The sequence below is a fragment of the Fringilla coelebs genome, assembly GCF_963513975.1.
Source record: "Fringilla coelebs genome assembly, chromosome: 3".
NCBI classification, from domain to species: domain Eukaryota; kingdom Metazoa; phylum Chordata; class Aves; order Passeriformes; family Fringillidae; genus Fringilla; species Fringilla coelebs.
The window spans coordinates 109,279,388-109,302,582 of NC_140030.1; the positions used below are offsets into that span (position 1 = coordinate 109,279,388).

At 46.6% G+C, this 23,195-nt stretch overlaps 1 protein-coding gene across 5 annotated transcripts in view; it reads right to left on the reverse strand.

Moving 5' to 3' along the window:
- The window catches only part of RALGAPA2 (Ral GTPase activating protein catalytic subunit alpha 2), a 92,067-nt gene that overhangs the window by 18,541 nt on the left and 50,331 nt on the right, over positions 1 to 23,195 (reverse strand). For 2 of the 5 annotated variants that reach the window (XM_084202483.1, XM_084202480.1), the window contains 2 exons: positions 19,155 to 19,313; positions 15,020 to 15,147 (listed from right to left, as the gene is read on the reverse strand). In XM_084202483.1, the coding sequence (XP_084058609.1) occupies positions 15,020 to 15,147; positions 19,155 to 19,313 (287 nt within the window). Of the gene's footprint in view, positions 1 to 14,951; positions 15,148 to 19,154; positions 19,314 to 23,195 lie in introns of all 5 variants that reach the window. The other 3 variants (XM_084202482.1, XM_084202481.1, XM_084202484.1) reach the window with 2 other exon arrangements.

Below are 23,195 nucleotides of genomic sequence, written 5' to 3' on the forward strand. Positions count from 1 at the left end.
ACTTATGAGGTGGGATGTGTGAGTGGAGTGGGAGTAAAACTGAAAATATAAGTGACTCCTTCACAAAAAGGCAAGTCAATGCATTGATTTCACTGCTCTTAACTTCCTTTAAATGTTCTACTGTTTATGAAAAATTTTCCCTGAAAGTTTCAAGTAACTCAGGGTGGCCGTGAAGTCTTATCATTACAATTAATTACAGGATAAGTTCCTGAGTGAGCGGTGCAATACACTATTAAACAACCCAGTTCTAAATCCAAGCACAAGAGAAATGATGGTCAAAGTGGAGAGAGGGCAGTGGGGAGGGCTGCTTCCCTGGCTGCACACCTGAGCTGACAGCCTGCTTTAGCACCCAGGACTGGCCAGGTTCAAATCAGCTCTGAAAAGGAGTGAGAATGAGATCAGAAACCAGACTATGGTATACAGGTACATACTGTATACAGGTTTTAACGCACAGGGGAAGGGGAATGGAAGTGCTGAACACCAGAAAAGTGCAAAAGAAAATCTCCTGACTGTTGGAATAAATGTGGCAGAAACAAGAAGCGACAAAACACGAGGTAGTCTCAAAGAAAAGCTGAGGTGCTGCTGGAGCCCTTCCCAGCTTGGGGCATTCTGTGTATTCATGTTAAAAGCTGCTGAAGAGCAGTGCAGGAGCAGAGCAGGCCGGGGCTGGGCCCAGGAAGCTGCATGCCACCAAATGGGAGGTGTAATGACCTGTGCCCATGTGAGACCCCCAGGTGCTCACAAGGTTGGGGGTCACACAGATACACGAGGGAAGAGCATCAGTGAGCAACTGTGCTGTGCAAGCACTGGGGCCATGCACTCCTGCATCCCCGAGGTGTCTGGGTTATGGAGCACCCACTTCCACCCCGATGAGATTACGGCCGACTCGCAGAGCGGCAGCACTTTGTTAAAATGGACAATTAATCTGATTTGAGATGGCAAATGAGCGAGCCAGTGCTGCTGCACAGACAGCTGTGATGGGAGGAATCCTGCAGGAAAGTCACCGGTCCCTGCAAGCCAGCGCAGGCAGGAGAGGTGGATGGCAACTGGTGACATGTGAGCCGCTCCAGTCATTTTTCCAAGGCTACCAAAAACCTGCCCCGGAGCCCCCGGCGACAGCCACTCTGCTCCGCACAGCCCCTTCCATCTGCTTCCTGCCAGGCCCTTGTGACACGTCTCATTCTGCAGCCAGCACAGAGCCGCTCCTTTGTGAGGGCACCACAAATCACCGCACAGGCCGACCCTTCCCCGGCACGTGCCTCCAAGCACCGTCTGCAGCTCCACACGGCACAGAAAGGACCCTGAGGCAGCGTGTGCGCCCAGCAGCTCCGTCCTGCTGCTCAGGTGGCACAGCCTCCCCACGGACCCAGCCCCAGCACAAACCTGGGAAGCTTCCACTGAAGCTCATCACTTCCTCAGTGTTCTCACTGCTGCTTCCAGCCAGTGCCCTTTAAGCTAAACTTCTGAAGTTCTTTGACATCCTCAACTGCTGAGTCATGTCGAGTATAAAAGGAGATCGTGAGGATCCCAGAGAGAAGGCACGGAGCACAGGATGAATTTTTAATGAAGCATCAAAGTTGGTGGAAGAGGAGAAGGGGGGATATGCAGGGACAGCGACACGGGGAAGAAGCTACACAGCAGGAACACTGTATGCTGCTGTCAGGTTTTCCTGTATTCAAGTTTTATTCCAGGTTTTGTTTAACTTACTGTCTCAAATTTCACCCAGTTTGAAAAGAAAGGCTTTTATCATTCAAATACCAACTAATCCGTCTTTTGCGGGACACAACCAGCGCTCTATTCACTCCTGCCCAGTTACACACTGTCTCTTCCCATACTTACATTCTGAGGAACTCAGGAAATAATTTCTTCCCAGTCAATTACAAAAGGATAATTGGTGTCTTTTGACATTAGAAAGGCTGTTCACAGCTGCTCATTCTCCACACACCTTTGTCACTATGACTGTCATCACCCACGTCAGGCCCTGCTACATCAGCTCAAGCTGGCCCGGAGAGCAGCCTGCAGAATTTCATCCATTAGCTGGAAAATGCCCACTGCAACCCAAGATGAGCCCGTCCAAATAATTTCACTTGCCAAATAACTTTGGAAATACATGACAGCCTTGTCTTTGGGTGTGATTTCAGAGCCTACAGTGAGCACCTCTTCCACTGCCAAGCTTTCCAGTTTGGACTTGTGGCGTGTGACTCGATGTAACAGCAGGAACACTGGCACACAGAAGTGGGATATTGGATATTAAATATTTGGCTTTTTTGGCAATACCTCTCCTTGCTGCCTGCCCTGGTGTTTATCTGTGCAGGCACACTGCTATCTGATCCCCTGGACACTGCCAGCAGTCTTACTGCAGATGCTGCTACCTTGCAAGGTTGAGCTCTGGGGCGTTAGAATCTGCCTCTCTGAGGCAGACACTGCTCTGCAGCCCGAAACAATGCCCAGCACTTCGCCATGAAAAGAGAGAAAGTGAACATTAGCACATCAAAGGCCTCTTTCTGAAAGAGGAAAAATTGCACGATGCACACTTTAATCTTTCTGACAATCTATGCATAGCCTGAGCTGAATTCTATTTTTCACACAAATGGGAATGCTCCGTACGAGCACTTCTGTACCAACAGCAACAAGAACAGAGAAACACAAGCTAGCACAGACTTTGAACTTTTAAAATATGGATTAACATGCAATAATATTTAACAGCTGATAGAACAACATCCCTCTTATCTCTCTTAATAAACCCAAATAACATCAAAAAATTTTACAGGCAACCCACAGAAAGGCTGCTAAAATATTTTAATCTAAAAATAAAGTTAGCATTAAACAAAATACGGGCAATATTAAAATCTTAATGTAAATGCCTATTGTACAAAATCAGTTACCTGACAGAGAACAGCCTTAAGTGTAATTCCCTTAATTAGCCCTTCCATTTAGCTAAATAAAGGTGGAATGCGACCCCTGCTTAAAGATTTAAAAGAAAATATTGCTAAAATATGCATGCAGCATCTAAACCCATTCTGTTGCATTAAAGCAGAGATCTGTGCCTGTAGGTGTCCTTGGACTAGGACTCACATCCATCAGCCCCGAGAAGTAAACACTGGGGACATCTCCGCACGTCCAGAAAACCAGAGCACAGGCAACAGCACGATCCCACCAGAGAGGGGCAAGAGGTCCCTGTTCTCATTCCTTCCCCTGGATGCCCTGTTTGCTGCTCAAACCTCACTAAGATTGTCTGCAGATTTTTTCATCTGAAAATGTGTTAAACAGAGTGCAAAGGTTTGTGGAGAGCAGGAGAGGGACTGCCCGGAAGAACATCCCAGTTTTTTTCATGTAAACAGAAGTGCACCCCCTAATTATCAGCTGTAATGGAATGGTATGATTTACAAACACACCTTAGTAAATGCACATGCTGAATGGATCTGTTTCTTACTAAATCTCAGCCAGAGGAACAACATGTTGGAATAACTTCAAGATCCCAGCTTTGGATTTCCAGAACATCAGCAATGGAGAAGAGGCAGCATCATGACTGAGCCCAACACACCTGACACTGCACACAAGCCAGCACATTCCCAGACAAAACACCTGCACTTCCCAAAATGCTTGAGAAAGAAAGCCATTTTTCTTGCAGATCTGCCAGTAACTTAAAATGCTTCAGTCCTAAAATGGAGCAGGGGAGCACACATGGATTTGCCAAGCGGACTGTTTGAAATTTGGGATCAGTGGTGAGACAACAAGCTGGCGCACAGAAATATTGGAAAAGGAATTAAAAGTAGCTGTTCTGGAAATCTCTCCACAGAGAAGCCTGCCTGTGCCTTGGATATCCACTGTGCCACAGACCAGCAAGCACACTGAAGTACCACAAAACCACGGGCTCTGTGCACTTGTTTCACAAAAATTATCTGCAATTTACAGGGTTTGCATTGCTAAACATGGCCCCAGGCCCAAGACCTTTATTTCCCTTCATATTTTGCTTCTTCAAGATACAGCTTTGCTCAAAGCGCTGGCTAAAACACATACTGGGGGAGGAAAGAATGGCTGGACCGGACAGATGGTTGGCCTTTGGATGCTGAAAGGGATTTTGAGGGAGTTGAGTAGTATGACTTAATTCTTGTCCTGAATATTGAAGGTAAACACAGATCAATCCAAATGAGGCAGAGTACAGCTACAGCCCTACACCACTGTCCCGTGTGTAAAAACCAGCAGCAGATCACAAATACAACAATGCACAAAAAGCCCAACATTTTCTTTAAACTCCTGCCACTGGAAATGCTGCCTCTCCTGTCTGTTCAGCAAACAGAAATTGAATTAATTTTTTTAAAATGCAATGATTTCTTCTCTGCACACAGATCACTGACTCAGCATTTACTGCACAGTCAGAATGCACAGAGGTAAAGCAGAGACACTCTCAGGACTTGGGTCCTGCTGATTTCTCCCAGTCCTGGCCCACAGCAGTCTCTCTGACAACTCCAGCAGCAGTGGTGGATTCTGCTCCATCCTAAAAATCTCCTTCTAATGAATGCTACATAAAACTAGCAAAACTGTCTTGGGCCTGATGCTCAAAATGTAACACAAGGATGAAATACGAGGGCAGGAAAATGTGCGTCTGTAGGTATCATGTTTCTAATGTTCTTCCAGTAAGTACTACCATGAAAAATGAAACATTTGGTTTACTGATGTCTGTGGATTTTCTTTAGCAATACAACAGAAGATTCAAACCCGTTGGTTTGGGCAGTAAAGAACACTGGAGACCCTGTGAGGCATTTGTTTGCAAACTCCAGTTTCACAGATACTGTAATTGATGCACAAAGTGGGAACAGAAAGTAAAATCTCTCCACTTTGCTTTCCGAGATCCTGGGACTTTGTGTGTTGACTTTTGGGATTCCAAACTGCACGTTGCTGTGGCATTTGAAACAAACGGAAATGCTGGCATGCAAATCCTATTCAGCAACTTGAGAATACTGAGGGCTTTTACAAGGCAAAGAACACGTTAAAAGTTCATTAATTAACCAGTGCTTGGGAACAGATGGAATGGCTATCTGGGCTCTAATTACTGCAAGTTGGGACAGAGGTTCACAGACCTTAATGAGGTTCAATAAAATGAATGATTACACATCAATCACAATTAGAGAAACCTGTAAGATGAGCTGAATTATCATGGCAACAAGTCATAAAACATGGGAGCACAAAACCCAACAGGTTCTGCAAAAGCCTAGAAAGGAAAGGTTTCTGAATTCAAACAGTTCTCCTGGACTGGAACAATCGCTCTCTCCTGCCAGGCTTGGGGAGTTAACGATGAGGGTTGTGCCCTCCCTCAGTCACTCAGCCTGGTACATGCGGGTGTAACTGCTGTTCCTACAACTTGAAACCTTCAGATAATACAGACTTGTATTTAATAGTTAAGGACCCAAAAATCTGCCATTTCTTACCAACGGATATGCCTGTGGGAAAAGGTGTTTTCAGAGCCTCACATTCCCAGCTTTGAGAGAGGCTGGCAGTAGGGAGAGGAAGGTGGTGGGCTGGACACAGAAATTCAAAGTGCAAAGCCCTGTTCACTTATGAGCTGGGGACTGTCTGAGCATCAGCCTCAGGGCTCGGTCTCCAAAGTGCTCTGGGTCTCTGTGATCCTGCCTGCACTGCCACACTGCCTGAAGGGTGCCAGTCTGGCAAGCACAGTCCTCACCAAGCCCCTTTCAATAGCAAGAAGCCAGTCAGGGTTAGGGATGGCACAAGTTCAGGAAAGAGCTTTCAGAAACACAGAAAAGCAAAGAGCCTGGGAGATTGAGCTCTCTCCCTAAGCTGCAATGGATTCACTATCATGGCACATTTTTGGTATTGAGGCTTTGCAGGACTGAGACAGGATTGAGCTAACCCCAAGTTTGTTACCCAGGTGACACTAAGATTTCAGAAAAATAACTGCTCCCCAAACAGCCCTTCAGGGGTTCCCAGCTGGAAGGTGTGCAGGGGAAGGCCTGTTTTACTTCAGGAAGCCACAAACTGTAGGCCAGCAAGGTGTCAGATAGTCCACACTGTCTCACAGGTGAAAATCAGCCAGGTGGATGACCCTAAAGAGGTGCCACAAATCCAACTGTTCAGCACAAGTCACAGATACAGTTCTCCAAAAAACTGGCCCAGGCCAATTCAGAGAAGTACTAAAACCCAGAAAATTACCTAAGACTTTGTTTAACAGGAAACACTATATGGGCACTAGATTGTTACTAAACTTTAGAGTTTAAGAAATCATCAAAAGTCATCTGCTCCTGTTTATACAGTAGAACCTGACAGTTAAAAGCACTGGGAAATATGCATAAAATTACGATGCTGAAGAGAAAAACCCCATAAATTGAATATGCCAGCCAGAAAACCTGCTACAAAAAGTAGCTTTCTCCTGTTTCTCTCACTTGATGTCACCATGTTCATGTCCCCAGTAACAGTATGCTTTCAAAGCTTTTTAAATGTAGGTGGAAGGGAAGCCTTCCCTCTCTAAAGGCAATGTAGGATTACGGTGCTGCCCATCAAAGTATCTTTTATATAGCAGGCACAAAAATTTCTGTGCCTCCTTCCTTTTGGTATCAGCTGCACAGAGCCAGTCAGGCTGGAAGGGAGTCAGATCTGTCTCACCTCCTCAAAGCATGGCCAGCACTCAACTCAGCCACTTATTTTCAATAACAGAGAAACAAAGTCAAAGAAAATACAAATCTAAGCCTAAAACGTTTTTCCTGTTTAGAAAGTTAAGGAATAACTTTTCATTAAGCAATTTCAGCATGCATGGCTCACGAAAATCACACACCGAAGTCAGGGTCTTTTCAAAAGAGAAGTTTGAAAAATGACGCAAACCTGGACTGGCGATTGCATGTTTGTGTTACCACCAGTCCCTGGAGTGCTGGGAAGTACCCATGGAAATGCCCACATGGGGATCTGCTCTCCTGCAGCCTTTGAGCCTTCCTACTGCTGTTTCTGGGACAAGGGAACAGCCCTGCTGGATGGAAACTGCCTTTCCAAGGCCAGCACCTGGGCTTTGGCCCTGGCTAGGACAGAGTGCACCCCACCAGAACTAGGGCAGGCTGCCGTGGAGCCCTCAAACCATTCCCTAGGAAAGACCCTTCCTAAATCCCTGCCGGCAGGAGCCTTCACCTGCTGCAGCGCTGCCCGCAGGGAACCCCGTAACAAGTGGCTCCTGGGGAGCCTGAGCACTGAGCCTGGTCACTTCGGAGCCTGGCCACAGGTCCCTTTGTTCCTTTGTTCCTCCGGAGGGAGCGGAGCGGGAGCGGGCGCTTCCCGCAGCGCCGCCGCCGCTGCCCCGCACTCCTGCCTCCCGCACGCTTTTTGTCTCGGAGCACTCTGCGCCAGCCTTTTCATGACCTACATAATTCCACAAAAAGCAACGAGGATCTGCTTCAGTTTTCCCAGAATTTCGCAGTTTAATTTGATGATTACACTGCAAGAACTGAGACGCAGCCTTTTAATCTAAATGACTTGGGGTAATTTAACTTGATTTTATTAAAACATCGGAACGATCGCCATACGTTCCGCACAAAGGAATTAGACTGGAAGGTTAAGAATCAGCATCAGGGATACCAGCAGCTCCCTCTAGTTGGAAAGTGCATCATTATTGTCCCTGAAGAGCCAGTAAATAGCAAAGATCCCCAAATACTACAAACTGCTTACACCAAGCAGCTTGGGAACTTGTGCCGGAATATGTAATCCTTGTAGATCCACTGGCTACAGCGCTTGGATTCCCTCCTCTTAAACGAAAAGAATATTTTATTATCTGTGGTGGTGACTTCAGATTATTTTTTTAATACGTTAACTACTGAAAAATTTAAAAATCCCAGCATTTGACAACGAATCCACTTTGGAACAAAAAAACCTGCCGCACGTTATAGTGGCAATTTGCAAACCGGCTTTCACCGAAATTTAAAATACACGTTAGAGCGTGCATATGCTTTAAATAAATATAGGGTTTCAGATATTGATCCAGAAGCCACCTCCTTACATTTCCATGGTTTTGAAACTAAAGAAGAGGCTTTTTAGCCTGAGGGGTTAAAAGTGTGGGTGTGGAAGTGGGCTTTTGTTGGAAAAATTAGCAATGCTATGAGTCATTGTGCATTAGCGGCAGAATAGTTTTGCATCTTGTATGAATCCAGACACCATATGCCATGCGAGGCCGGCCGGCGCTGCGGTGCCACGTGGGCATCCCCAGCGGAAAGGCTGTTGGAGCGCAGCGGCGGCCGCGCAGCGCGGCCAGCCCGGCCCGCCGGACATTGTCGGGAGCAGCAGGAACAGCTGGTAAGCCAGCAGAGCCCCGCTCGCCCGGCCCGCATGCTAATGAGCCGGCCCGGCCGCACAAAGCCCCGCGCCCGGGGGAGCGACCCCGGGGCCCGCGGGAGCCCTGCGAGGGCTCGGCCCGCGCCCCCGCCGCCCGCTCCGCCAGCGGCACCGCCGGTGGCACCGCCGGGCCCGCTCCTGCCAGCGCCCCTCACTCAGCCCAGCCACGGAAACACAACTCGCTCTGCTTTTCACCGACCTGTCTGTGACAAAACCCAAGCGGGAATTCACAGTAAAGTTTCTGAAAGACACAATGGAGCTTTAGCTATGCGCATCCCTTCAAAGTTAATGGGGGGGAAACAGCAAAAATTGCTTTGAAAAGACACAAGAGTGTGAACCCCTCGCAAACCGGCAAGAACTACCACAAGATGGGATGAAGCATTTGTCAGTAACCCGAATATACCAATTTTGCTTCTCTCAAAGAACCAAAGAATGAGCAAGCGCCTCTCATGAAACACAAATTGGAGGCTCTTTGTGTAACCCAGGAGAACACATTAAACACCGTGGGACAGGTGTTTGCACCTCTGTGTACTCCACCTTCTCGTGAAAGGGATATTTATACTGCTCATAAACAAAGCCCTGTACCGCATTGTGTGCCCCTGCACGCTGCCTGCAAAGCATCCCCATCCCAGGCTCCTGGGAAGGGCCTCGGCAGAGCATGATTACACCACCCAAACCACACCATTTCCTGCAAGATCCGAACTTCCCAGTCTCTGGCAGGGCTTAAAGAGGCATGGCTGTGTGGTTTAGGACCCTTGTTCGCAACCAGCACACACATACTAGTACACGTGTCATTTAGAAATCCAACGTTGAGTTTGTTTTGTTGGGTTTTTTTTCCCCTGACACATCTCACACAGTGAACTCACTTTTCATTTAAGAACACATTATATTCTCAATGTCACCTAACTCCAGGTTTGTTTTTAGAACTCTCCGTTATATCAGCCAGCAAAGAAGAGCCTCTACTACTGCTGGGGTCTATTCAGTGCTACTGAAGAGCACAGAAACTCCGTGTCACGTTTTAGTGACAAAACAAACTGCACCGTTGCCGTGCAGCCCCCCTGGCTGCTCCCTGCTACCCCAGCAGCGCGGGTACAAGCTGTGTGTCTAACAAGGGCCCGCCAGCAGGTTCAGGAATGGACACGAAACAGAAAATAGAGAAATGTGATCCCATTGTGTCTGCACAGTGCAGCAGCATGTGGAGTTTAGACCTGCAGAAGCATTTCATACTCTTTAGATATGCACCGACGGGACGCAGTGGATTCTCTGCGAGTCCATGAAGAGCTCTATGAATGAGAGCTGAGGAGCCGCCTCCACAATCCCATGTAATGCCACCTAAAAGCTTTGCCTCGCATGACTTATTACAGGCTGGAGCAGATTAGAGGCATCGATCGCTGCCTGGAGAAGGTTCTGGCTGTGAGGAGGGAAGGCAGAGGAGACAGCCAGCCCGGCCATTGATCGGCTGCGGCAGGGGCCGCGCAGGATGAAGGGCAGAGCTGCCAGTGCCTCAGCCCCCCTCGGGTCTGGGCACCCCTGGCCAAGGGCAGTGAGAGGGACCTGCTGCTCCCCTCAGACACTGGCCACTGACAGGCACTCGTGCCAGCCAGGGCCGGCCGCTCGGCAGCAAACCGTCAGGTGCCGTGTCACATAAATTGTCACAGCTCCTGTGACACATGCTTTAGAATTTCATAGCCATTTCTATCAGCATCGATATAGCTGGAGGGCACCACTTCTTGGGATGAAATAAAGGGGACAAACTGTGAACCCTCTCTGAAAGGAATAACAGGCTTTCCATCTCATTTCCCCGGCAGGATCAAACACTGCCTTGTACCCACAGCAGAGCTCCAAATGCCAGTGCCACAAAACACACACTGAGAGGGACACAAAACGTGTCTGACACCACACGAGCCTCCAGAACATCTGACAGCCATTCATACAATTAAGTCCATCACAGCAAATACCTTTCTTTCACAGATAAAGCAGGTAAGCAGATTGGGCACTCTCTATTAGGTTAATCAGAAATTGGCTTAAGCCAAGAAAGGGATTTAATTCAGAATTTGACGCTGATGTTCTTGGCTTAATCTTCTTGGTTCCAGATATTAACTCATCTAGGATATATTAGTATGTCAATATCTGGATGAGTTGTAATGAATTAAAGTTATGGATGTCTTTTTCGTTATGTGTTTAAACGGAGTTTTGGCTTTACCCCAGTGAGCTGCTGGCTGGCACAGGTCAGCGGGCACACCACTGCCATTACAGTGGAGAAGACAGTGAGAGAGTTACTCATGTATCAAATTACTTCTCCAGGGTAAGGGCTGTGTTTTCCTCAGGTCCATAAAAAGGAGAGCAAACTACGAGCTGGGAAACGGTGACATCCAGTGCTCAGATATTACATAAGGAGCTCTCATCCCCACCATGCCCATTTGTGCTTGTCCCGATGCACAGGCACCTCCAGAGCCCGATGTTACAGCAAAGTAGAGCGCAGGAGTCAACAGGCAGCAGGAGATCAAACCCCTCTGCTGCCCATCAGAACAAACATCTCATCCCAAAAGCGAGATTGTGAACAGAGAAAATTTTATAATCAGTATAATCAGTGCCTTAATAAACCCCAACAAGAACTAGCTCCCTATTTACCCATTAACAGGAAGTACATGTAGTAGCTTGAATTGCTAAGAACATAACTTGGAGACTACCAGAAGTCACTGAAAAACACAGGGAAGAAGCCTGCTGTGCTGGCACACAGGGCACATTCCACTCTCCCCAATGCAGATTACAAAGAGCTCCTCAAAGCTGAGGTAACATTTCAGACACATTGGGGTATTTCCTACTTTTCTCTAAATTCACTTAGCATCCCAGTCAGGAAGGACTGAGAGTACAAGAGTTTTGTGAAATGGTGGAGGAAATAAAAAACCCAAAATGGTAAGATACTCAAAATAACACTGAAACAATTTTTAAATTAAAACAATTCAATCCAAGGAGAAAAGAAATGGCTCCATTTGGAAAGATAACCTGGGCAGTGAGAATTGCATTTCCCTGGGCATTCTAAGAGGAGCTTTTTGCTCAGACATCACTATCTCCAAATCCCAGTGTCTTTCTGGAGACCAGGATTGAATTATAGGCCAACCAAAAGGCCTGATACCTGCCAAACTAGCTGCATTTTCATGTCTGAAGGTTGACTAGCACCTGAGCTTAGGAACTGTCAGCTTAGCAGTTGCCAATCAGACCTGTAATACTTCAATCCAAACTCCGTTTTCCCCCAGTATTTATCCTCAGACAAGAGCAGCTCCCAGAGAGGAGCTCTGCTGCAGCTTAGTGCCATGGCACTCCAGATCACACAAGTGTTCAGAAATCCTTCCCAGCACACAGCTTGTTTCACACAAGCTGGAAGAGCATTCAGAAACACACTTTTACAGCCCCACTCCCACCAGTTTTTGAAAAATTCAGCATTGCTGGAAACAGAACAGACCTTGATTAGTTATGCAATTAATTGTTTGCAAGAGAGGCTGCTCCTTCCTTTCCCCAGCACATACACAAGAGGCTCGGATGCACTCAAAAACCTGCCTAAATATATTCCTTTCAATACAACAATTGTAGTAAGCTTAAATATTATTTTTTGTTCTTGTAAAATTTAAGTCATCTTATTATTTATGATTTCTGTAAGTCCCAGTCACATTACAAGTCAGACACTGCCTGAAAAAAGCAGCCTGGAGAGGCTGCTGGAGGCACATTGCCTCACGCTCAGCAGTTACTCAAGGATGGCAAGAGTCCCAATTAGCAGGGGCTGCAGCCACTCAGCCTCTCTGCTCCATGGCACCAAGGAGGAATAAAATGGGAATTTGGAACATAAACTGATGCACAATCATCCCCGCCCATGGAAGCACTGCGGCAGCGGCAGAGACAGCACTGTTCCAAAGACAACTGAGCTGTGCATGCAGCACCCTGACAGTGCCATCGCGTGCCCTTCGATGGACACAAAGAACCTGTAGCCAGAACGGCTCTAAACTGAAGTTTAAATATAGTTAAGTGTTTTTTAACTAATCTCCTGCCCTAATGAACTCCTTAAAACCAAAAGCATTACATAAATGTAAAAAAAGAGATTTAAAAAAAATCTGATGTGATCTGCCGTAGTTCCCTTCCTAATTTTCAAAGAGATTTCCAACAGAAATCTGTATTTGGGCACGGCAGTGGAATTTGTGTCACCATGACCAAGCGGCTGCGGGCAGCGAGATGCTCCCGCGGCTCTGCGGTCCCGGTCCCCATGGAAACCAGACTCAGATATTGTCCTCCGCTCGATGGAGCACCAAGTCGGGAGCCTTTTGTGCCTGATGAGATTTCTTCCACAACCTTCCAGCAACAGACCCTACAGCTTCCTCCTGACTCTTTCCTAATTGAGATGCAAATTAATCTCTGTGGCTGATTACACTTCCCTTACAGCCCCTGACAAGTGCAGCTGTAGCCGGAGTTTACAGACTTTCCAACAAGTGACTTCAGCTGTCACTGCTGGCAAGACGCTGCCCCAGCTTCCCAGCACCACCAGGGCAGAACAGGGATGAGTCCCTGCAGGTACTTCACACCCTGCCACCGCTCCAGCACTGCAGCACCTCATCCCCATGGAGCCCACATGGACACCAGATGAAGTGTTTGATCCGTTTGTAACCACACTGGAGTCCAAACATCTTCAGCTACTGGCCCTTAGCAGGGATGTTGCCTTTTAACATGACCCATGTGCCAAAGAGAAGCTGCAGATCCTCCTCAGCTCTGCCTCACCCCGGCCTGCAGCCCTCATCCAGCTACAGTTATGACTGGTGTGTGCCAAACATCATCCCTCACTTTGCCGGGAACGTTGCTTTCTATTTCTCCCTCTCACTGACATTTTTTGAGTTATTTCCATCTCCAGTCTGATAATGGCACTTCCATTTACTGTTTGCACTGCTGGCTCTGCTTGCCTCCTGTCCTGCACAGCAGCTGGCACAGCAAACACCGGACCTGAGTCACTCACCCTTTGGGAGCTGCATTGGACAGGCCCAAACATCACCTTTCCACATCTACACACTCACATTCCAGCTGCTGGCTGTAGTGTCTCTCAGAGTCTGCATTATCAAGGGAATGAGTTACAGATAGCTTTCTCTCCCGCTCCGGTATAGCCCCGAAGGGATCTGCCCACCACATCCCCTTTGTGCCACTTCAGGAGTTTCTCAATCCACTTTCATTTATCAGACAGACAAGTGGCAGTTGATTCACTATGGACAGCACAGGTGCAAAAGCAGATGCAAAAAAAGGCGGAAAAGAATGTGGGGACAGATGCTGCCTGAGACCTGTGCAGAGCAGTGCCCTGTGCTGCAGTGTCTGTGCAGCTCTGTCACCCCAGGGATGCACAGGGACCCTCAGGGACATCCCCTTGGACAGCAGGAGCACGGCCAGCTGGTGAGTGCTGCTCACTCACAAAATGCTCGATGCCAAAACATGGGAGGACTCCAGCTGGGAGTGAGGGGATGGGATAGCTTCATTCTTATAACTGCTGCTACTTATGTCTGTTTTAATACACTGTTACTTTAGTATTGAACACAGAAACAGACAGATTAAACTAAATTCTGCACAGCACAGTTTCAGGAATTTGTTAGATTTCTCTCAAGAAACAGAGGAAAACACAGCGAGCCTTGACTCACCTGTCAGGCATTGCCATAGTTTGCACAACCACCACCATCTGTTTTACAATGAGTAAACAATTAGTTATTAACACAAATCTATTTAACCGCAATGATACTTTTAATTTCTGATGACTTTTGCAAAGCATACTGGATAAAATTTATTTATTTTAGTTTAGTTTTTTTAAAACAAAACCCTAACAAGTACTTTGAGGATATTCCATGTTTTAAAAATGTGCATCTTAAAGTAATTCCCCAATGTTCTTTCAAAGATCGAAACAGTTCACAAACTCTTTCTCAAGGCCATGTGATGAGAAAAATACTCAAATCAAATGCTCCCCAGAGCAAGCAAAGTGCAGTGAGTGTTTGTCCTGAGGTAAGTGATATGATTAGCAAAACAAGCTATGAAATCTATGATGGCATTACGAGAAGACCCCAGCATGGGTGCAAACCAGGGCTAACACTGTGGGTCTGTGTAGCACCCAAGAACTACAGTCTGTGTCACGACTCCTGTCCCAGAGAAGCACATCCCTCAGCCACCTTCCAGCCACTGGAAAACAGGTTCACAGAAAAATACCCAAACACAGGCGTGACTGGAAAGAAGCTGGAATTTGGAGCCTGAAATATCTGCATCTGAGGACAAATCCCATCTGCCTTATTAATGTAATGAGTCCAAGTAAAGTTAATTGGCTAGGATAAGAGTATGGCTGAGCTCTGGCTACCAGCCTGACATACACAGTCCACAACTTCCATCAGTGTGAAAGCAAGCTGGGAGTTACCATTTCTCACAGATCAAAGCCCAAACCCACCAGCAGCAAGGTGGAAGCTGCTGGTGAGAGACTCCTGTGCCGTTACCATTCCAGTTTGGAAAACACTGGATGGCAGCTGGGTGTGAACCACTGAGAACATCCAGCTGCATGCAAAGAAAGCTCTGACCTTTCCCAATAAAATCAAACAGGGAGGATTTTCATCCCAGCCTACCTCTCTGCAGGATGATGCTCCAAGTGAGAACCCACCAAGGGGAGCCTTGCCCCGTGGAGAAAGGATACAAGCTCTGGTAGAGTGGGATGAGGGACTTGACGGCTCTGCTGGCGTTGATGCACGTGGCACAGATCAGGCTGGGCAGCAGCTTTGCCGTCACGATGGCGCCGTCGAAGAGGGGGCCGAAAAACGGCACCTGGGTGCCCCAAAACAGAAAAGCAGGCTTCAGTGCCACGGCAGGAGACTGGTACAGCATTTTGCCATGAAAACAGTGTGACCACATTGTTTTTCACACTGGGACTTGCAGTGTGACATTCATCTCCCAAGCTGCTGAGTAGATAAAACCCCAACAACTGCCCTCAGCACACCACACAGACACACACATGTCTCAGGAACATTCTGCTGGCTAAGCACGAGCTTGGTACACGTAGAAACTGAGGCCATCTATGAATTTGCAATCAATATGCCTTTGGCAGTGAATCTTAGGAGCTGTTTTCCATCTGGGATCCCAACAGGAGACCCTGATTCACTGGCTGACTCCAACATTGGCAGGAGGCTTTGCAAACATGTATTTACTTCAGATAATCCTCTATAAAATCCTTCCATGGACTTCATAGAAGAGAAAAAAACCTTGAACAGGTGTAAGATAAGGAGGTGTGTGGAAGGCAGAGGAGATGGCAGAGCAGGAGCTCTCCCAAGGGCAGGACACAGCGTGGGGACACGCACAAACGGCCCCAGCCCAGTGGGTCAAGGTGCCCAAATGCTGCTCCTTCAGGGCCACCTCCACAGGAAACCCCTGTGTGACGTCCTCTGGTGACCTAAGGCTCTGCAGATAAAGACTACACTACGAACAAGAGATGCTTTCTAAAAATAAACCGTATCGAGAACTGCGGACACAAAACAGACCTGAGCCTGCCAAATCCAGAAAATTTTGATGTTTAAATGCACAACTTTCAGTACTTACAAGTACTCAAATTCATTTCCCTCTCAGAGACTCAAAATGAAAAATCCAACCCCCCAACTAAAGCCCTAGACAGAAGCCAGCAACAATTATCAATATTTAAGCTACGGATTTTTTCCATCTGTACAGAGGCTTATCACATAAATAAATACCCTCTATTATTCTTCTCCAACTGCTTGTGGGTGACTGTGACAGTCATTCAATAAACGGACAAAGGGAATAATATAAATCCCCTGCATCTAGGGAATTCCTCTAATTAGAAGTGGCAATGAATTACAGAAGAAATTTTGGTTTAATGTAACATCTGGAAATGACAGCTGTCTCTGCACACACTTATTCTATCATTCCTTTACTTAAATAATTACCCACCCCCTAAAAATCAGAAAAGTGTAAAATGTTTCCATAGTGGTTTTGCCTTTTCAATTTTTTTTTATTTACTGCTAGAATTACTATCCAGGCAGTTGGAAGGGAAGGGGACAGAGGAAAATCAATGCCACCAAAATGATAACACGATGGAGTATCAAGTTTTGCCTCTCTAGGCAGTAATGTTTTTAAGTGAAATTTTTATCCCATGCACTGTCTAGAAGCATTGACAGCAAGCAAAAAGAATGCAAAAGTACAGATAAGGAGGTTAAGTACATACTAGTATTGAAGTGATACCACCACACAAATACCAGATATGTAAAGTCAGATCAGCAGATGCTACTGGGGCAGGGAAATTCCCTGCTGGGCTTTTTGGACAAGTAGGTTTTGCTTACAGCACTTGTATTCATGGTTTCACACTCACCAGGAGCTGGGGAGCGGGGCAGACTTTCTCACCACTGAACCACAGAATTTACAGATGTAACCCAGGGACAGGGTGAGTGTATCCTGGCCAGGGAGAGCAGCAGCAGAGCCGAGGGCTTCGGAGCCCTCCTCGATCCGAGCCGGATGCTCGCAGGGCTCGGAATTATTCATTCCCCAGCACACACAGTGGCCTCGCCAAGGGTCATTAAAGTCACTGGAGCTGCATCTCCTCAGCTTCCATCTGCACGGGGGCCCTGCCCTAACAAGGGCTGGGGGGAGGCCAGCGGAACGTGCAGGGCGCGCTCCCCGCTCGGCTCCGCTCCGAGTCCGGCACCCGACACCCCGGCCAGGAAAGCAGGGCTTCGGTGGCCACCACAAACAAACAGCCTGCTTTGACAGGAATCAATTAAAAAAAATAGGGGGGAAGATCCCCTTCTGTGAGCACTCCAAATGTCACCGCAAGTTATCCGTGAAGCAAAAATTAATATTCAGCCCACTGCAAACACCTGCTTCGTTCCAATTTCCAACAGCAAAATCATTATTTCTGCTGCCCGCAGTAAAAGTAGGCAAGGTTAAATAAACCTTCTGAGCACAAAGACTTCCCCTCTACAGCAAGCAGCACTAGTTAAAAGAGTGGGGAATGGGTAAATTATTGTACCAAATGGCTGAGAATTAATCTCTGATGACGAGCTGCAATCTAACGAGGCATCTGTGTCCCAGGGAACCCGCAGCATGTCCCTGGCGGTATGTGCAGTGCGGAGCTTGCCTGGCATGCTTTGTCCCCTCTCGCAGGCAGCTTTTCCTCTCATTGTTCCCAATATCCTCGTGCATCTGTGACGCGTGGAATGCATTCACACTAACAGACTTACTATTGTCTTCCCTCCCAAGCTTTGTCGGGCAAAGACTGCAGCACAGTTCCTGATAATTATATTGCTTAATTAATCAAGACAAAAAAATTTGCAAATCATTGCCGGGTTGCCAAGCAGGGAGATCAAAAATGAAAACAATACAAGCTGAAGCAATATAACAAAAGTAACAGCTATCTGATCAGAAATTCTTCTATAATGAAGCTATTAATGCTAAAGCGGTTAATGTTAACATTGCTCCAGGTGTCTCTACTTGGCTGCAAACAAAAAGGCTAACATTATGGATATAAAAGGCCAAATGTTGCCATGGATTCTGTAACCTGATAGAGAGGACAGCCTTTTCATTCGATTAGGGAATGCAATTTAAATGCCAGGGACTGAAGCCAAACAACAGACATTTCTCTCTGCAAGGCTCGTTCATTCACCCTGGGGTCAGTAGCTGGTGAACAAAAGGTCAGCCACACTTGCCCTGGAAATGTCTGGATTAATTTTATTACATTGTAATGGTTTGTACTTTAAATGTAGGGATAACACTAAATTTCCAGTTAGCTCTTATTCTGGCTGCCCGTCGGGTGGTTTTGACTAATATGTAAGATGACACAGCTTTTCTCCATTGCTCCAGAGAAGTCTCAAGCGTGTTCCTAACGCTAAATTCTCATTTCCCTGATGGAACATTAAAAAAAGCTAAAAGCTAAAATGCTCAAAAACTAAACTCCACAGCTCAACACCAAGTGTAAAAAAACCCGACAACCCACTATTAGAAAATTTTCAAGTTTGAAATGTCTACTGACAAAGCACTGGTTGTCAGTGTCCAACAACTCCATCGTGCACAACTCAAAAAATAGTGGCTACACCTGGCCAGTATGGGATATGATGGAGGCATTTACCACAGCTGGCTACTCCTTTTGACAAATATTGTCCCTCCTATAAGGAAAAAAGGTATTTATCACAACGACTACTTTCACAAAGTATATTTCACGCATATTTTTGCATCCATAATGTACCAGACGAGCATTTACTGCAGTGGGTTTTTCACACACACGCACAGATGTACAGACACACACCTCTGACATTTTGCAAAAAAATGCATTTTTTTCCAAAAAATGTCTCAGCTGTGAACCTCCCATACTTTGATGACAGGATGCCCAATGTCTGCATCATCCCACCCAGTCAGGTGACAATGACAGTCCCACAGATGTGTGAGGTTCTGCTTGGTACCGTGTGTACAGCAGTGACCCAACACCACACAAGGAACTCAAATCACGAATGGTTTGCTTTCACTGCCTCAGAGGACATTCACAATGGCTTAAATACTGTTCTTTGCCCAGTAACTTCTGTGGGTTGAGTATTCTGGAGTGTTTCACTCAGCACTAAGTATGGCTATAAAACGAACGAGCAATCACTCTGATCACCACGAGTAAACCCAGTTTAAAAGTCAGCTCGTTGCTCAGCTTATCCTTCACCTGACACGGACAGACTGATTTGGGAAAGAACAACCCCCAAACTCTGAACCACTGAGCCCTGTGAAAGCAGCAGAACTGCTGCTCAGTGGCACAGCACAGCTGAGCCAGAGAGGCACCCAGAACGTACCTCGGGTTTCTTCATGATCTCAATGAAGAACATGTGGTTCTTCATGGGGTAGATGACGATGAGGACGTCCCCGAAGTCGGTGGGGATGATGCCCCTGCGGTAGTTGCGGGTGTGCTCGGACCACACGATGTGCACCTCGTCATTCCCCAAGTGACGGAGCTGCAACAGCAAATTGGCTCTTTATTAATCCCAGTGATAACCACGCTGCACCAGGGGTCACGGCTCACAAATTGAATTACAATGCTCGATAGCAGGAATATTTCATTATGGAAAAGTTAAAATATTGTTTTTCTCCAGTTGCTCATGAAAGCATCAGCTCAATAATTTGCTTCATTTAGAACTCATTGTTGTCTGATGGCTTAATTAAGTCATTATCAAACTAGCCATTAGCATGATATGTAAATGTACATTACCTACAGTGATTTAAGATGGAAAACTGAATTACTGGAACAAAGCATTAACCAACGGAGCATTGTATTCCAGCTAAAATAAGGCAGCTGTCACAGAAATATGAAATGCCTTGACTCAGAATGTCAAGAAACTGCCTGTCATGAACCACTATAACTGAATTTATTATCCACAAACATCTCCTCACTGACTGTGTCTGGAGGGGTCTCCTGCCTGAAACGTCAGCAAAATATCTGGGCAGTGTGAAGTACAGAAAAATGGGAAATACTGTGGGAGCTACACCTTTTCATTTGGAGCAGAGCTGCAAGAAATACAGATAAAATTTAAACACGACATACACATCTCTCAGCATCTGAGAGCCTGCGTGTGTGTGTGTGTGTTCGCTCTGCTGCTGGAGGAGCTGGAGGTGATCTAACAGATGGCAAAAACTATTTGGCAATCACGTACAAGCCTCACACAATGGTTTCAACTGTAAGCTTTAAAGTTAAAATGTAATCCACACACACAATGCCAGCTCCAAGCATAAAGAGACTTTAAGTCCCACTTAAAGCTTAAAAGACACCCCCCTCCCTCCAATTTGGTGCTACCCCTGGAACAATGTGCACAACAGACCGAACAAAGAAGCCAAAACGAAGCTCTGCTACTTCACTCTGTGTAGGGGGAGAGAAAAAAGGGAAAAGAAGGTGGTGATTTTCACTGGTAAATAACAACTAACCCCAACACGTTTTGGATCAGCCTACACTGTGCTGATGAGGCTTCCCTATTCAAAGCTAGGCAGTGCCTTTAGAAGGAAAAACTTTCACTCCTACATATTGGTGGCAAACTGGACCCCACAGTCACAAGAGAAAGGTGGCAAAACCAACACACTGTGAAAAATTTTAAAAAGTTACAACTGTGAACTTGGCTTACGTTTCATGTTCCAGCAGAATGAAGTAAAGCTCAGTTCCCAGAAGGACTGAGAGTCTCAGTTTATTTTAAATTAGACAGAAGATAATAATTCTGTTTTATTTACACCCATGAATAAAGTTAATTTTAGCTCTGTTTGAAGAAAACATGAACCATTTTTATCTTGGAAAAACACAGGAACATGAGCAATACTATTACTAGAGCTTCTTACATGTACAAAGCAAGTAGAAATCGCCGTTCTTGCGGTCACCTTGATATCTGTGCAGAAGCTTAGTAAAAACAAAGCATCACACAAGAAAACACTCATGTTGGGAACCCCACAAACTGACATGCACCTAAGGCAGCAGGAATTCACACACAGGACAAAACCCTGATCTCACTCTCCATGACCAGGTGCAGGCAGGTCACCTCCAAAGTGATCAGAAGTGAGATGTCAGGTTTAGTCAGATACACCCCTGAAATCCATCTGGGTGAGCAGACCTTGTGCACAGCAGGTCCCAGATGCTGAGGATGCCTGGCCAGGCTGCCCCACACTCCAGGATGTGCCCAGCTCAGCCCAGCTGAGCTCAGGGAACCCCCAACAGGGATTTGGAAGTGCCCACGTTTGCCAGGCTGAGCCCAAGCCAGCTCTGGCACTGGCTTCCCTGCGCAGAGAGCCTACAATGGTGGCACCCAGCAAACCTTCCTCTGCTGAAGGAAGCCCTAGAAATAAATGTGAACACAAAATTCCATAAGGCAGTTCCGTTGCCCAGGTGCAGAGAGCAATTCACAAACCCAGCTCAGCTCTTCTGAACAAAAGACTCTGTGCTGCTGTGCCTCCTATGGCTTCTGGGGTGATGAAATAGCACATACTACTATAAAAACAGTCATCAAAATATGTCCAAGTACTGCTTGAGGGGCCCTTTTTAAAATCCCAAGGAACTGTTCTGATAATAATCAAACACTTTGTACTGATATTGTACTGATATTGTGCCCTTCAGAACAAAATTCAGTGAAGAAGGGAACTTAGCTGTACCAACACTTGCTGTGCTCCTGAGTCTGCCACAATCCCCAGCGTGTGCCAGCAACTCGTTTTAGAGCTTGAGTTACTGCCCTTGTTTTGAAGTCACACATCCTTAAGCATCGCAGTTACAAGGTATAATGTTACAAGGAAAAAATTGGCGTTAATCAAAAATATTTGTTACTGAGAGGTAACTCCATTGATAAAAAGCCGTTACAATAATCTCATCAGTGACAATAAGCCAGCTGCTATTTTCCTGTGTTGTTTATTCAAAACAGCAGCTGTGGGGCAAACTCAGTGCCCTGAAGGACTTCAGCAAGTTGTGCTGAAGTGTCCAAAGCCCCACGGCTGACGCGTGCGGAGCCAGAGCTCCAGGCTGTGCTCCCCACCCAGTTTAGGGGTGGGGGGAATAAAGAGAAAAGCTACATTAAAAAAGTCCCAAAGCAGACATGAAATCAGACTGGTTTTAGAAGCAAACCCCAACAGCATTCTGGAGCAGTGGCTCTGTGCACACTGAGGGAAGGCAGCTCTGGCACGGGCAGCGCGTCCTCCCCGGTGCACAGGAATTTTCGGTGGGCACAGGAATTGGCCCTGGTTTGGCTGACGGGGTGCTGGGACACAGCCCCAGCCCCAGGCATGGGTCAGCCCTGCTGTCCCTGCCCAGGGCTGCACTCTCCAGCCCTGGGAGGGCAGGGACAGCCCCAGCCCGGGCCCTGGGCTCCGCGGGTGACACTGGTCACGGTGCACACCTCCGGCATGACCTCCTTTCCCTCCTAATTGCATTACACAGCCAGCTGGCTCCAGAGAGGAGTCGTCTGTTTGACTGAAGAATTCCTGCTTTTGGGGAGGCATGGCTGCTACTTTTGCTAAGTAACAGTGGGGCCTGACATCCCCATTGTCTGGCTGACTGTGTGCCCATCCTAAAATCTAAGTTTTATTTGTAAATTAAGCAAGAAACTTCCTGCCAGAGCAGGGCTGCCTGGAGACTGATAATGTGTGCCTTTCATTCCCTTTCACTCTCACTGTATCACTGCCAATTTGTTTTTCTGCTGCTCGCCAGCCCGAGGCCATAAAAGCCTTGTAAGACATAAGTGCAATTATAGTCCTGGAGTCAAATGAATTGGACAAATCCAATAGCACAGCTCTGTCCCCACTCTGCAAACCCCTACAGCAGTCAGATTAGCTGCTAAAAATCTAATCTAGCCCCAGCTAACAAATTTCTGCAGCAAAGGAGCAAGAGTTCAGTATGGGGTTGCAACCAGATTTCTGAATTGAAAAAGTTCTGCTCTGACAATGGAGAAGATGAAATAAATCACTGAGAAATTCGGCAGCACATCTTTAAACCGTTAAGCACAATTTGAGCAGAATGAGACAGGGACTGTAGGATGCCATTCCTGGGATTGATTTTCACTCTTGCCACAAGACAGGCAGATAAAGTTTGCAACCAATGATGCTGAACCCTACAGCAGCAAAAGAGATCAGCTGAATTTTGTTTACTCCACTAAGAAAGATTTCTGTTGGGGCCAAGACTTATTTAGAGAGGGGTTTTTCTTTTTCTTCTTTTTTTTTCTTCCCTCCTGAATTAGCAATATAATGCCAGCATATACATCAAATAAAAAATTACAGACTGCAAATCACAGCTCTACTGCACAAAAACAAGAGGCCAAGCTCATCCACAGTGGAAATGCACTTATTCTGGGAAATTCATACCAGAACTCAATTTATCC